Source organism: Sparus aurata, chromosome 1 (assembly GCF_900880675.1).
Source record: "Sparus aurata chromosome 1, fSpaAur1.1, whole genome shotgun sequence".
In the NCBI taxonomy this organism is placed as follows: Eukaryota; Metazoa; Chordata; class Actinopteri; order Spariformes; family Sparidae; genus Sparus; species Sparus aurata.
The window spans coordinates 36,442,390-36,459,168 of NC_044187.1; the positions used below are offsets into that span (position 1 = coordinate 36,442,390).

The 16,779-nt window shown below is 40.6% G+C and overlaps 1 protein-coding gene across 4 annotated transcripts in view; it reads right to left on the reverse strand.

Moving 5' to 3' along the window:
• Positions 1-16,779, reverse strand: part of LOC115591152 (glutamate receptor 2-like) — a 79,721-nt gene that overhangs the window by 35,765 nt on the left and 27,177 nt on the right. For all 4 annotated transcript variants that reach the window (XM_030432902.1, XM_030432894.1, XM_030432889.1 and 1 more), the window contains exons 9-14: positions 10,682-10,786; positions 10,444-10,551; positions 10,188-10,251; positions 7,300-7,442; positions 5,535-5,750; positions 1,322-1,476 (exon numbers count right to left, since the gene is read on the reverse strand). In XM_030432902.1, the coding sequence (XP_030288762.1) occupies positions 1,322-1,476; positions 5,535-5,750; positions 7,300-7,442; positions 10,188-10,251; positions 10,444-10,551; positions 10,682-10,786 (791 nt within the window). The remainder of the gene's footprint in view (positions 1-1,321; positions 1,477-5,534; positions 5,751-7,299; positions 7,443-10,187; positions 10,252-10,443; positions 10,552-10,681; positions 10,787-16,779) is intronic.

Below are 16,779 nucleotides of genomic sequence, written 5' to 3' on the forward strand. Positions count from 1 at the left end.
TATTTGAGACAGCATTGATATTTCAGGACATTTTAGATATATGTACATTACCCACAGTTCACCTGCTAACATGACTGTCAACATTATGAATATTACAGTCAACATTCTGAACATACACAACTAATTTGCATAAGAGGGTTAGTTAGTTATATTAAAGAACATTATCTCGGATTATAATGGAAAAACCTTTTGTGAACTATTCACATATTTGCCACACACTCAATGTGAATGTTTCTTTGTTATAATCAACTTGTTTCTACAATAGGCAACTAGGTTTCGGTCGATGAATCATCCTGGTCAGCACTTTTGAACATTTGGGTAGGTAAACTGAGTTGTGTTTGAAGTAACGGCAGTTTTTTTTTTTTTTGAGAGCTGCACCTGAAGGGTTACTGAAGCGCTGTTTGTGGGAAAAACTGGTGAAAATTGCAGAGCTTTTAAACTTGGCTGTCAGTGAGAAGAGGATGAACGAGAACATTAAGGCTATTGATATACTTTACTGTTGCCATGCCCAAATTGCATGCTGTAGGTCCTGGGCTGGAAGCCCTGGGCTCTAGTGAGGCTGGATTAACATTTTAGCAGAGACCAAGAATTGCTTTTTTTCCCTTTTTTTACAAAAGCATCTTGTAGCTCTCCCAATTGTTCTGGAAGGTCTACTTTTATAATCTTGGCACTAATTTGCAGTCGGTTCTTCAGTTCTCTGAGCAAGACTGGGACACTTCATTCTCACTTTTTGAGTGGGTAGCCCAGAGTAGAGAGCGGTTAGACCCTGACCATACTTTTACATTGTGTCCAAAGTACTCACTGGGACTGACAGTTAAATGTATGCAGCGGTCAAGGCTGCTGTGTAAAAAGCATATGAGTTTGTGCCTTAGGCAAATCACCTGTCACATATCACATGGTGAGTTTGCCAGAAGGTTGGTTACTTTTTTCAGTCTGTGGTGAACTGCATTAACAGTTTCACTTTAACTTTCATTTTCACACTTTCACTGCTTTGTGTAATTTATTTGCTGTAGAGCAATCTAAACACTCTGATCCCAGTCACAATGCTGTCTATCGATGAACATTAAGTGAAGACTGCTGCAGAGCCATTTGCACTGGCAGATGAGTATGTATAGAGTGGCTGTGGCTTGGGGGTAGAGCCAGTGTCTTGTTATCAGAAGGCTGCTGGTTCAATTCCCCTGGTCTGCATGTGGAAGTTTCCTTGGGCAAGAATTATTAGAGTTTTTTCCAAAGTCAATAATGTGCAGTCTCATAAAACTAACTATCATAAATTATTCATTTAAAATAAATAAATCAGCAGTAAAGGCATGGCTATACCAACCTTGGTGAGATATCACAACCCTGCCGCATGAAAGCACCCAAAGAGAACCACAGGGAGTTAAAGATCCCAAACTCATTGGTGGATTCAGTTGTCAGCGGGAGAGCTCCATCTTCTGGCTCCTCTAGCGTCCATTCATAGGGACTGAATCTTGATACCTACAAGATAATGTAGAATGTATTGCTTTCCATTTCCTTATTGCATGATACCTACATGATGTAAACATCCTTACTTTAGCAGAAATATGATGATTTTCATTCAACTGGATGCACACAAGCAAGATTTGTTTTGACAAAATACAACGTTAAATATACATGCAACATAAAGGGATGAGTCACAGGTTGCTCAATCACTACAGACAGTCTAACATTCATGCATAATTTCTGGAGAACTCAGACAGGTGTGTGAGACTGCTGCTTGTGGATCACCAGCTGGTGGCTCCATAGCTCAACTATTGTGAAAAAGTACTTGGATTTTTCTGATGTGATAGACAACACATTATTGGAAAATTGAATCTTTAGTTTCAAACATCTGAAAATTACAACCACAAAACCTGTACATTGATTGAACATCATATACTATTTTTTCCTCCTGATCTTGTGTTAAAATAGCTGTAAGTTGCAAGCAGAAGTTCATTCTAGACCTTGGAAACAAGAGTTCAACAAAAATGTTTTTTACAGTTAGGTCCACTTACAGCTACATCTCATTATCTTTATTATAGAGTTTGCTCAGTTCTGGTAACTGAGTGTTTGGTGTAACTTTGTTGGTTCACCAAAAAAAGTACAAAATCTTAACAGTGACAGCTGTGGCTCAGGGGGTAGAATGTCGATGGTTCCATTCCCAGCCCCTGCAAACTACATGTCAAGGTGTCCTTGGGCAAGACACTAAACCCCCTTTTGCCCACAGTGGCTCTTCCACTGGTGTGTGGGTGCATATGATTGTGTGCGCAAGTAGGTGAATGTGCTAAATAAATACAGTCTATTTACCATTTAACAGCTGCTGAGCTCACATGTCATCACATAAATAGGATAAAAGGTTATCTACACAGGTCTTTAACTGTCTGTCTCATGCACAATCAATTCTATGTCTAATTTAATAATTACAACTCTCTAAATAGACTGGGTAACTGTTAGTGTGATTGTGTCATGTGAGCAATAGTGGGGATTTGTATAGACGATCAAGGGGCTCTATCTTGCACTAAGCGCAATTGACTTTGTACACTGGCGCTTGTATAATTCCTATTTTGCATTTGACGCACATTGGAATTTTCCCTCCACAGACGCACGTCCTTAAATTAGGGAATGAACTTGCGCTCCTGGGGCGGTTCAGCGAAAAGAGGAGGCATGTTCCGGCGCAAACGTTCACTGGTGCTATTTTGCTGTTTCAGAAAACAATTCCGCAACAGACCAGGAAAAACCTAGTCTAAAGTCAGTGGCGCTTATTCAGATGCTATTTTAAGGGCGCATGCTTGGCCATAATGTAGTGTGTGCTCAACGTGCATACACTTTGCTTCTCTCATCTACAAGGAAGCAGTTCCCATTTTTGCAAACCATACAAAAAAAAGTTGAACTAATTCTTTTTCCCTCTGATAGGCATGCGACGCGCCCGCCGTAGCCGTGAGGGTCCGGGAGTGGCAATGCGCGATGTGCTCCTAGTGGAGCGGGTGGACGGAGATAGAGTTGGGGGAGAGGAGGAGGAGGGGGCACAACAGGAGCAGGTAGTGCGTTTGGAGACTTGAGGCGATGCGCCTGAGAGGCCGCAGCAACATCGCCACCCGGTCAAGACGGGCATTAATACCTTGCCACATCCCGGACAGTGCGGTCCGGTCTGACAATGCTGCCACGGCGTGTAGTGGGTCTGGATCCTCTGCACCTTGGTGTTTGCGCTGCCCCCTCATCAGCTCGGCCCGTGCGCACTGCTCCTGAGGCCAGGTATGATGTCCTGGGGATGCCAGCCGTACCAACAATTGTAGCAATTTCCTCCCACGCCCGTTTAACCAAAGCAAATTTGGATGGATTTCTCCCATCCCCATACAATGCCACTTCTCGGTCTTTTACGGCCCTGAACGTCGGTCTCTTCAGCTATGAACCGCTCCTGGCGTGCGCCTGGCAAATTCACCATTATAATAGCAATCCGCCATGGAACAAGCGCGCCTGCTTTAAAAGGGAATGTGAGATGACGCTCTGATTGGTTTATTTCACGTTACGCCCAAACCACACCTATGAGTAATGTAGCTACTTCAGACCAACCCATTTTAGATTTGCGTTGGGCGCAAGAGTCATTTATTCCGCCAGCATAATAGCAACAGCGCCTGAGATCCGCACACAAAGCTACTTGTGTTTTGCGTTTGATACTTGCGTTTGATAGAGCCCAAGGACTTAAAAGGGCTTACCTCATAGGGAAACGCTAACAGCTAACCAAGAGCTTCAGCCCAATTTAAATTTGGACCAGATTATTTAACTGCGAGAACATTTACAAGCCAACTAAAAGAACATAAATGGGGTCACCCATCTTCCCCAATCTATTGCGGTTCATTTATCAGGATTAGAATCAGCTTTACTGTATGTATACACATACAAGGGATTGACTCCAGTTTTACATTGTTAAGTGTATCCTTCTAAGTGACCTTACAAATGAATAGTACACTGTATAAAAGGCGATCGTTTGTGTTCTTTGACAGTACAAGTACTCGTACAAGTAAAGTACAAGCTGCACCAGTTGCTCAATTTGTGTACGCTATATGCACAGAGGCTGTATCACTGCCACAGAGATTCCAACCTGTGGCCCTTTGCTGCATGTCATCCCCTCTCATTTCATCTTTCCTTTCAATCTGTGTCTTTCCTGTCAAATATAGCTATGAAAAGCCCAATAACCGGTTATATAAAATGCTTATATGAGGTGGTTGGATGAAGTGCATTGTATGCATGTCAAAAAATATATTTTCAGTGTGCACGATTTAAATTGACCATTAAGTGCAGCAGGCCAGACACAAAGTAACACTTCATTATTAACATTTGAAAATGTAGGAATATGGTATGTGATGAAACTGAAACTAAGTTGATCCTTTGGTGCTATAAGGATTTTGACACTGTGTGATTGATTTGACTGCTTGCAGTAGTCATGACTTATGAGAAGGTTGAGTTGATGGCCTTTTTCGGTCAGGTGAAAGGGATTAATTAACACCACTAGAGTAAGACTGAAACACAAGGGAACATCAGCAGAGACTTGAGAGGGACCTCAACAACAACAACACTAAAGATATGTGGCAGGCGATTCAAAATGTCATAGGCTACAAAAGCAGTAGTGCACCTGTCATGTGTGAGCTCCCAAGATTCAGCAGTAAAGTCAGCTCTGCCTCTTGAACTCTTGAATGACTTGACCACCACATGATGTCTTCCACCATCTTGCCCCTTTCTCTCCCTTGTTCTCACTCTCAAAGGACTTTACAACATTTGTCACATTCACCCATTCACACAGACATTGATAGCAAAGGCTCATGTTTGATCATCAGGAGCAGCTGTGCTTAAAAGTACAATATGTAATGTCCACCGCTAGTAGGCTGTCTATCAAAACAAAGCATAAGACAGACGGTGTGTCTTCTGGAGAGGAGCAGCTCCTGCATTAGTGGTCCACTGATCTGCGAAAACCAATGGCAAACTTTCACTCTCAGAACTGGAAAGCTGTACTGTGCTGTTCCGCTGTCCGACTTCCTGTCTAGTTCGATCTGCTCTGTGCAGCTTGACGCAGCTGCAGTCCACAGCCAACAATAAACGGACTTGACATGTTATCACCGCGGAGCAAAGCGAACCACTACTGGGATGCTGCTCCAGTGGCTGTTTACTGCCGTATGATGGACATAATGTGGCTATGAAATTTTGCAGGCAGGCCCGGTGGAATCTGGGGGTCACAGGCTGTCAAAGCAGTTCAGCAACATTTTAACATGATTTTGGTGATTACCTGTCCATGTGATAGAACACATACACTTGAGTTGTCATTAATAAACCTATATTTACACACACATTGTGCATGTGTATTACTGAGATCTGAATCTTATTTTCAGGCTTTAACTACAACCGGTCACCAAATTTCAGGCAAACTATTTATGCATGCCATCAACACACTCACATTAGGAACATCTAACAGCCATGCTAACAGAAACGTATCTGAGAACTGTTGTGGAAACAAAACACATCTATACACAAACAGACTGACTTACCAGAAAGAGAACAACACTAACTCCTATATAGGCAAAGACAATGCACATCCAGATTTCATAGGCCAGTGGGTCCAGAAAGGAAAAGACTCCTGGTTTGGATTTCTGTGGCTTTTTGATCATGATGGAGATTCCCAAAGACATGAAGGGTTTGGAGAAATCTATCACCTCTTCGCGAACAAGAGTGATCGTCAGTGGAGCAACTGCTATATCTGCTTTCTGATAAAGAGACAAAGACAGAATGAGAGTGTTTGACAGAGTGATCCATTCATGTACCTGTGTAAGCTGTTGAAAAGAGGAGAAAGATGTACAAGACACTTTTTTTATCTGGTCTGATGGCAATCCCACTGTCTATGAGGCCATCCCTGTTGAGCTTAACAGATAATTAACAGATAGTGGGGGGTCATTTATGAAAGATATAAAAGGTAACACTTGTCTTTTCCTACTTTGATTGCTGATTCCAGTGACAACACAACCCTGTTTGTTCAGTGTGTGTTAATGTTAGTTGTAATAAATTACATGTGTTTAAAGTGATTTGGGCAGAAATGTATCAAAACAGGATCACGCTCAGTATTTTTTGTCATGTTACAGTTTTAGTCTTGATACATCCTCACTCTGACTCTAAGAAATTATACCAACTTGACCAATTTAAACTTACATTAGGATATTAGTACAGATTTTAGGAAACATTTTAGGATAATAGAAGTACAAAGTCTAAACAAAACAAAGGCCTAGTTTTTTCTAGACATGGCAATGAAACATTTGTATATAATAGATATTAAGGAAAATCTTAAGTGAATTACCTTGTCACATTCATTACATTGATTGACACCACTATGTCATGGGAATCTTGTCAAAAGATATCAAAGGAGCAGATGTGACTGTGTTTATAACAGCCTTTGACAAATGGCACACTTTATCTGACCCCTGCAAAAATAATGTGGGTTCCAACTTACTTCACCAAACTAGCTAATTGACTAACTAACTAACTTATTGACTTTAACCATTCACCTAGTCTATTTATAAAAACCTGTCAGTACTTGGTGCCTGACTACAGACTTCACTCAATCCATCTTAAGTCCTGCTCTATCCAGCTGCTTCACACCCAACAGTAAACTACCCTTCCTACAGATTACCACTTATTTCATCCATATAACCATCTTGGCATTCAATAACTCCAATTTATCTGACTCAGTTTAACCACCTAATCAATCTATTCATCACAACCTATTGAACCAGTTTACCTATGGGATATATGTATTTCACTGATTTACCACATAATTTGGCTGAGGAGGTGCTCTGTGATTCATCCCTGGTTCCCCAGTTACCGAGCAGCAGCATTAACCCCTGTTCCTAATTTAATCTAACTGCTTACCAACATTTGACCATGTATTCACCCCACAACCTACCCAAACACCTAAACACACACATATGTACCATTTAATCCACCTAACCATCTTGCCAACCATCTTGTTATGGTTTATATGTCATGTCAGGAGGAACCCTGCTACTGAGGTTCCAGGCCATCAAGGGATGATTTAAAAGGGTCTGACTCAAAGAAGTGGATTATCCTGGTTTGTTTTATTACCAAAGAAATGCATAACCAACATCTATATCTGGTCCAAAATTGTCAAGGAAGACCAGGACTAGAATTTCTTTTGTACATGGGATGCCATGCCAAAGGGCAATGGACTGACAAGTCAAGGCTTACCGACAAAACAGAATTTTCATTCATGTTGTATTATTGTGAGTATGTTTTAAATCTTACCCCATACACCAGCTCTCCAACCATACCGTTCCAGATCTTGGTTTCTGCATCTCTTGCTCCATATTTGCCATCTCCCACAATCCTTAGCTGGTAGCGTATACCACAGTGCTTTGCAATCTCAGCAGCCAGGTCAACGCAGTAACCTAGCATCAGTCAAAAAAAAAGGAAAAAAAAAACAAAACACATATGAGTCTGTATCAGAATATATTGGGTTCTGCATGGACATCTCCATCCCTTCTAAAGAGGTCCACTGCTACCCCAAAAACAAACCCTGATTTACCAGCGACCTAAAGGCCCTATTCAATGAGAAGAAGAGGGCCTTTAGGTCAGGGAGCTAAGTGTGTTCAAAGAGAACTAAAACATAGCATCAGGGTGCATAAGGACAACTACAGGAGAAAACTGGAGTACAAACTGGAGAACAACAACAACGCCAGGGATGTATCGAGTGGGATGAGGTGAGGGAGGTAACTGGCTTCCAGAGGAGATGTGGAGGAGCAGCTGATGGAAATGAACAGCGAGCAAATTAGTTGAACCCGTTTTTGGTTTGGCTCCAGCTCCCCCACCTCCCGCGGCCCCCCTGCTGCTCTTCTGAGCAACCACTCAAGGATACAACCCCCACGCACCATATTTTATACCTGACAATGCTACATGCTACAAACCAAAAATTTCTATTGAAATAATTATGAAACAGACAAAAAACCATTTGCCTTTCACCATTCCTGACCGTCTGCGCAATCATCGTGACATGATACTTTCTGCTACAACAGCACCAATCCTGACCCACAGATTTCAACAATCTATGTTGTATATCCTGTTTTACTCTGACTGACTGGATCATCAACTTTCAAGGGGCAACCATTGATGTGCCAGTTTTTGTTTTCAGATTTGATATTTGTTTTTGTTTGTTTAATCTTACATTGTGACCAAACATTTAACCATGATTATAACTATATAACATCAAACACAAGTTCAACACAATTTGCCAGACATCATTAATTATGTTTGGGACCCACTAAATTTCCCTGGGCCCACTTCAAATGACCACCACTGGGTGCTGGTGACTATATTGAAAACCTAGCAATATCACTTACACAAAGTGGCTTTTAGAATAAAGACCACCTAGTCGGTTCAAATTCTGCTCTGATGAGTTATACCGTTAACTACTGCAAAGAGAGCTCAGAGATTACCTTTAAATTTTGGGATAAAAAAATGGATGGAGAGAGAGTCGTCCTGAATTAAACCACACTGAAACACACACCCTTGATGTGCCAATGCTCGCTAACATTAGTTTACAGCTAGTGTGCATGTAAATCAGATGTGCACCCAGCCATAATTGCAGCCATGTCATAACATTGTCCTTTGCTAGACTTGGTCAAACCAAGTCTAAACAGTGTGCCATTCAGAACAGAAAAGTGTCAGAAGAGGTTGATCCAATTTCATGAAATCTTATAAAGTCCTCAATATTGTTCAGATCCTGGTCAACAAACCTCAAACAGATACTTATCTGCTCCCTGATGTGTCAAACATTCAAAAGCCAGCATTCTACATCTATACATCTATTTAATCTAAAATGTATGTTCCATGCTATCAAGGCTTATCAGTAGCTTTCACTTTCACTCAATGGTTGGTTGCTTTTGGACCACATACGAAAGAAAAGGACAGCTTAAAGGAGAACTTCGGTCGATTTAAACATGCAGCTTCATTGCTCAAGCTACCCTTGACTTGCCAGTACCGAAGACGCGAAAACATTTGGTCCAGCCATTACAGAGTTCCGTGAACGGAGATTTAGCATGGACAGCTAACAGCATGGGGTCAGAACTTTACACTGTGTTTTAAGCGTCTTAACATGCTCCACATCTCACACCAAAAGTTATGCAACATCAGCAGACACCTTAGCACACAGCACTGTAGCGTGTATGACTCAAAATGAATAAAAAAGTAGTTAAAATAGTGTGTTTGTGCAAGCAGCTACTTACCTGTTTGTTGACATCCGTGTGTTCCGGTAGCTAGTCCAAACTAGTCGATCCATCGAGTGTGCACTTAACAGGCTTAACAGGCTATTGTAAGGCTCATGGCTCATGACAGGCTGTAACATGTACATGTACATTATGAACAGAAACACAAAAATGCTGAAATATGATTCCGTCTCCGCCAGTGAGGGAGTAAGTGCACGCTCGACGGATCGACTAGTTTGGTCTAGCTACCGGAAGACACGGATGTCAACAAACCGATATGTAGCTGCTTGCACAAACACTGTTTTAACTACTATTTTATTCATTTTGAGTCATACACGCTACAGTGCTGTGTTGTAAGGTGTCTGCTGATGTTGCATAAATTTTGGTGTGAGATGTGGAGCATGTTAAGACACTTAAAACACAGTGTAAAGTTCTGACCCCATGCTGTTAGCTGTAAACGCTAAATCTCTGTTCACGGAGCTCTGTAATGGTTGGACCAAATGTGTTTGCGTCTTCGGTACTGGCAAGTCAAGGGTAGCTTGAGCAATGAAGCTGCATGTTTAAATTGACCGACGTTTCTCCTTTAAGTTAACCCATATTGGCAGTTAGTCCGAGATGCGCTGTTGAAAAGATATCAAAGAGAAAGCAACATAATTCATAAAGTAAGCACAGCAGAAATTAGCTAGGTCAGGCCACTATATATCTTTAAATGTTACAGTTATGGCTGAAAAATGGTAACCAAAACAAACACGAGTCTACCTAGAAGTGTAAAACTGTTGTTACTGTGACATCACAGTCATTCAGTAAATAATTAATACAGGACAAGTAAACACAAGTAAATGCAATTACTATGCAATATGGCCCCTATATATATATATATGTGACATTTATAAAGCATTATTAAACACACACTCACAGTCCATAAAGACATACCTTCATAGCGATCATTATCTTGAAACAGTTCAGCATTCTTCTTCAGCATCACATAGGGCGCTTCCTACACACACACACACACATACACACACACTTTATTTTATCGTCTAACAATGACTTGCTTAAGTATGAATTGAAATGTGTTTTCCATATTGCCATGTGACTAATATTAATGCATTTTGGTTTAAATGTTCAGAAAATACAGCCTTTGTATTTTGGCTAATTCCACTGCAACTGTTACATTCTGCATCATTACCAGAATGGTTGTAACGACGACTGTCTTGTTTTCCATTCCCATGGTGTCATTAGGATATAGGTCTGTCTTTGTCACCACCATCTTATCCACCTCATTCCAATATCCAATCTAAGGAAACAAACACACACACACACACACACACACACACACACACACACAGATATTGACTCTTCATATATTTTTCACATATCTACATACCATCATGGTATTCATAATGGCAAACTGATTCTTAAGTTACCTTTACAGGCCCATTGTTCTTCAGCTCCATGACTGTCACTGAGTAGTTGATTCTCTTGCCATACTGGTCAAACTGAATGTTACCCGTTAAGCCATCTACGCGCACCTATAGACACACACAGAGACAAAGGTTTTTAGAGCCGCAACCAAACACATCCAACAAGAAAATTAAAAAATGTGGTGAAACTACTAGTACATAAATAAGTATGACGAGTGATCTTGCAATTATATTATGAAATGTGGTGGAAGAAACCTTCCTGCACCTCAGCGGATTAAAAAAAAAAACTGTCAAAAGCCAAGTCAATTGTCTTTATATAACTCTTCAATTAAAATACAAACATTCTTGAATAAAAATGCCTGGCCTCAACAAATCTACAGATAATCAAAAATGTCACTGCATATTTGTGTGGTTACATAGGTTAATTTTAATGACAGACCAAGTTCAAGTCAGCAGTGCTAAGCAATTTAGGATGTCAATTTCGAATGTGATTTTTTACACACCTTACATCACATTCACTAATAGAGATCAGTTGATTGTGGCTTAGGGGGCAAAGTCGAAGGATGAAGGGTTGAGGTGAAAAAGCGTAAGGGATGAAGGGATGAGGGCAGAGGGACAAAGGACTGAGGACTTAAAGGATTAGGGATGAAGGGGAGAGGGATAGAGGGGTGATAAGTGGGAAGTGGGATACCTCGCCTCTGTTCAATCTTAGTTGGGAGTTGCACCTGACATGTGCATTATTTAATGAGCAGGATGTAGCAAATCAGAAGCAGAGTAGGGTGGGTCATGCCCAGCAAGGTAGTGTGCCCCAAAGACGTCAAATATATATATATATATATATATATAAATATATATATATAATATATATATATATATATATATAAATATATATATATATATAAATATATATAAATATATATATATATAAATATATATAAATATATATATATATATATATATAAATATATATATATATATACACACACACACACACACACATATATATATATAATATATGTGTGTATTTAGAAAAAAGAGTCTCGCGATGCTTTAGGTGAAGACGCCACGCTAGACAAACAGCTCCGGTGCTCAGACCTTAAATTCCTCTAAAATCCTCAACAGAGAAACCACAACTCAAAACTCCGCCACAAAACTTTGTTGGAACCAAGTAAGTTTGCGGCCATGTCAGAATCTGCACAAATAAACCGATCGATGAGAAATAAAAGCAAGCTTGACGGCTCAGACACGCCAGAATGGGTTCAGCAGCTACTCTTCCAATTACAAACGCTCAGTAACAAAGTTGATGAGAAGATTGACAGCGTTGCCGAGGCAATCAAGACCCTGAACGAGGACACGTGAGCAATCCATCAGAGAATTACGACCGCAGAGGAACGCATATCAACACTGGAAGACACGCTTGAAGCAGCCACCGACCAGGCGAAACGACATGACAAGACAATTCAACAGCTACTTCAAAAAATTGATGACCTTGAAAACAGGTCTCGACGCAATAATTTAAGACTCACCTCAATTCCTGAGAGCCTGGAAGGCAACAGGTTAGTGGCCTTTGTGGGAAAGTTGCTCTGCCACATCCTTGACAAGACCAACGCACCTCCTGATGTCAAGCGTGCACACCGCACATCCAGACCCAGACCTGCTACAGGTGAACCACCGCGTCCCATTCTCATCAGACTACTACGATGGAGCGACAAACAAGAAATCCTCACCGCGGCACGAAAGAAGGGGCGACTCACTTGGGAAGGGCATCACTTTTCGGTCTTCCAGGATTTATCAGCCGAGATTCAAAGACAGCGCTCCAGCTTCGTGGACATCAAAAAGACGCTACGGAAAGCCGGCTTACAGTACGGCACGATCTACCCGGCAAAGCTGCGCGTCACCCTGGGAGATGGGCAGCAGCGCATCTACTCCTCTCTACATGAAGCTGTCGAAGACCTAAAAACCAAGATACCTAACTACTTCTGAGTGGTATGAGAACACTAAAATATGGCATAATCTGCTAAAATGCATAAAAAAAGAAAAGAGGAACAAAAGGAAAGGGGGGAAAAAAAGAACAGTTATGTCTTATCTTCATTCTGACACTATAAACATGATTATTATTATTTTTATTATCTTTTTGACTGCCCAATGTGCATTAAGAAACATGTTAAGTCATGCATAGAAAAGGGTTTGAGGTACTTTCATTATAGAACTGACACCCCCACTAAAGTAATGTTATGCCTTATTTTATTATTTTTCTTTTGGTTTCTGAAATCCTTACAATGTAGGGCCTGGGCACGGGCCTATTGCACTAGCCTCGTCTGTATTCACCTCTCCTTCGCGGATACAGAGGCACTTGCCTCACTATTTTAAGTCCCCCCAGTCCCCCCTACCCAGTCATCCCTGCCTGGAGTGACCTAGACGTCACTCCAGGCAGGGATGTATTTATAGATAGCCAATGGTGTAATCTTTCAAATGATTTTTATTTCATCTTTCTATCTGTTACAGAGCCTGATAAATTAAATTTTTTGTAAACGTTGGCACTTTTTAAAAAAAAATTCAGAAAACCTTCAGGTTTTAGAGAGTCATTTATAGAAATGCCATAGGTTTTAGGGTTTTTTTTTTTCAGGCGGCCACAGGCCTAAATGGGTTAAGCATGGTAGGGGATTTTATATGCCAACTCTGCCCACTTCTTTGTATGAACAACACTATTAGTAACATCAGAGTGGTGAGCTGGAATGTCAATGGTGCCCAAAACCCTGAAAAAAGATATAAAATCCTTGCACATTTAAAATCTCTGAACTGCGACATAGCTATGTTACAGGAATCTCACCTGACTGATGTACAGTCTATGAATATAAAGCAGAAATGGGTAGGACAGATCTTTTCCTCTCCAGGAACAGGTACATCTCGGGGAGTATGTATCTTGATAGCATAACATATCCCATTTAAACTAAGCCAGAGCATAATAGACAAGGAGGGCAGATATATTATTATAACTGGCTTTCTATACAATGTCAAGTGTACTCTCATTAACGTCTATGCCCCCAATACTACACAGGCAACTTTCATTACATCCCTTGGTTCTATTATCACTAAAGCTGTAGAGGGCCCTATCATCATGTGTGGGGATTTTAACTTGGTACAAGACCCACTGGTAGACCGCTCTAGTTCCCCATTGCCCTTGGACAGAACCTCTGGAGGAGCAATGGAAGAGCTACAATCACTACTGGCAATAACTGACATCTGGCGCCTGATGAACCAAGATGTACGAGAATATACTTACTACTCTAGAGTACATAATTCTTATTCAAGAATCAATTACATATTAATGTCCAAGCAGTTTATCCAGAATGTGACTGATGCCCATATACACAGCATCATATTATCCGACCATGCACCTGTCTCTGTTCACTTTTTCCCATCATATCATATCACCCAGTATGTATAAAACCAAAAAGTGGAGGCTAAACAATTCTCTACTAAAGAATGTTGATTTTGCTGATCTTATAGAAAAAAAAAACTATTGAATTCTTTGATATAAATTTAAAATCAGTCTCTTCAGTCTCCACTGTCTGGGAAGCCTTCAAAGCCACATGTAGGGGATGGGTGATTAGTTATGCGTCAGCAGAAAAAAAGAAACACATGGAAAGAAAAATTAAACTTGGCAACAAACTTAAAGCTCTAGAGGAACAGCACATGTCCAACCCTTCTAATTTGGAACTAAGGAGGTCTATATTCACGGTTAAAGCTGACCTGCAAAGCCTGTTGCACGAAGAAACAGCTAATGCTCTTTTCCAGCTACGTAAGAGACATTTCGAATCAGGTGATAAGGCAGGCAAAATGCTCGCCCACAAATTAAAGCAAGTGGAGAATATGCACTTTATACCAGCTGTTAGTGATAGCGAAGGCACTCCTCATACTGATAATACCTCCATTAACTTGGCATTTAAACAATTTTACTCTAATCTTTATACATCGGAATATAAGGCAAAGGATCAAGATCTTAACACATTCTTTAATGGGCTGGATCTCCCAGCTCTTAGTGTCAGTGATAATGCAGAGATGGAGTCTCCTATCACTCAGTCAGAAATTGAGCAAGCAATCAGCAAACTAGCATCAGGTAAAACCCCTGGTGAAGATGGCTTCACTATAGAATTTTATAAACGCTACAGCAAAGATCTTTCACCTATTCTCTTAATGCTCTTCAATGAGGCAATTGAAACTGAACTGATGCCTCCCTCTATGTGACGAGCCATCATTACTGTCTTGCCCAAACCTGGAAAAGACCATAAAAAGATGGAAAACTATCGACCTCTCAGTATTTTAAATAATGATTAGAAGATTCTAGCAAAGATACTTGCTCTTAGACTGGAGAGAGTGATTCCATCTTTGATTCATATAGACCAAGTGGGGTACATATCAGGACGGGTCTCAGCCAATAATATGCGCAGGCTTTTGCATGTCATAACAGCTGCAAATAACCTCACAACTCCTGCAATCGCCGTGTCCTTGGACGCAATGAAAGCCTTTGACCGCAATGAATGGTAATTTATGCTTTTTACATTATCTAAATTTAATTTTGGCCCATTTTTTATGCACTGGGTCTCAAGCGTCAAAACCAACAGGCTGATATCTGCTCCATTTAGTCGACATTGTGGGGTCCATCAAGTATGCCCCGTCTCCCCATTGCTATTTGTTCTTGCTCTAGAGCCACTTGCCTGTGCAATACGTACCAATAACAAAATCAAAGGGATTTCAATGCATAACTATAATTTCAAATTGAATTTGTACGCTGACGACATATTAGTCACTTTAAATGAACCCTCAGAGTCATTACCTGCCCTGCTTGAACTAGTGGAAAACTTCAGTTACCTCTCAGGTTATAAGATAAATTGGAGTAAGAGTGAGGCGATGCCCTTGAATCAACAAACATCTCAAGTACACTTAGCAGGCACACCCTTTATTTGGAAAAGCAAAGGTATGAAATATTTGGGCATAGATATTATTTCTCCAATTACTGAAATGTTTACTACAAATGGCTCTAAATTGTTAGTCAAGATTAAAGATGATCTGAAAAGATGGACTGTTCTACCCATATCAATAAGGGGAAGGGTTAAAACACTTAAAATGAACATTCTACCCAGGATTATGTATATTTTATCAGCCATCCCCACTTTTTTCCCTCCATCATGGTTTAAACAAATCAAATCATTGTTTATACATTTTATTTGGAACAATCAAAAACCGAGAATAGGTTATAAAAAGCTTACAACACCAAGATCTCAAGGAGGCCTTGGGGTGCCAGATGTGTACTTTTATTATCTATCGCTTAATGCAAGATACCCCCTTGCCAGGGCATACAAATCTGATCCCGTCAAGGGGGGCTGGGAGTGGTTAGAGAGGAAAACTATACTTGAAACCAAAGTCACTACACCAGCTTCATTATGGTACTCTACTAAACCCCCAGCCACCCTCAATAACAGCATTATCAGATTTTCATGCTCTATTGCCAAACTATTTCACAAAAGATTGGGTATAAATGGACTAATGTTACCATCATGCCCTATTTGGCTTAATACATTACTGACTGCTGGGGGTAAGCCACTAAACAATATATTATGGCAACATAAAGGCGTTCTCACCATAGGCCAGCTCTGCAATGAAAATGGTATCTGTCCTTTCTCTGATGTAAAAGCAGAATTTGGACTACCAGAAGCAGCGTTTCTGGCCTATCTACAAATTAAATCAATTACTAGCAAATTTACCCTTGCACATAACCCACTCCAAGTGAAGGAAAACACTTGAAGAAAAGAATCGGCAAAGAGAGCTGCCTTGAAAAAGTAAATTAGTAGGGCAAGTGTGGTGACATGGAGAGGAAGATTGCTATTGCAACACAAGTTAACCTTGAATGCTTACATCAGCTAATATTACTCCATTACAGAGGGTGCTGCTGAGCCAGGTGTGCAGCTTAGCATGCCTGCTACTGCTAATGCTACATATTGCCCCCCACCGTATGAGTGGCCTTTGTCAGCATGCTGGATACAGTGGTCAGGGCCATTCTGGAAAACAAGCTAGCATCTTTTGGGTCTGATATTATGGCA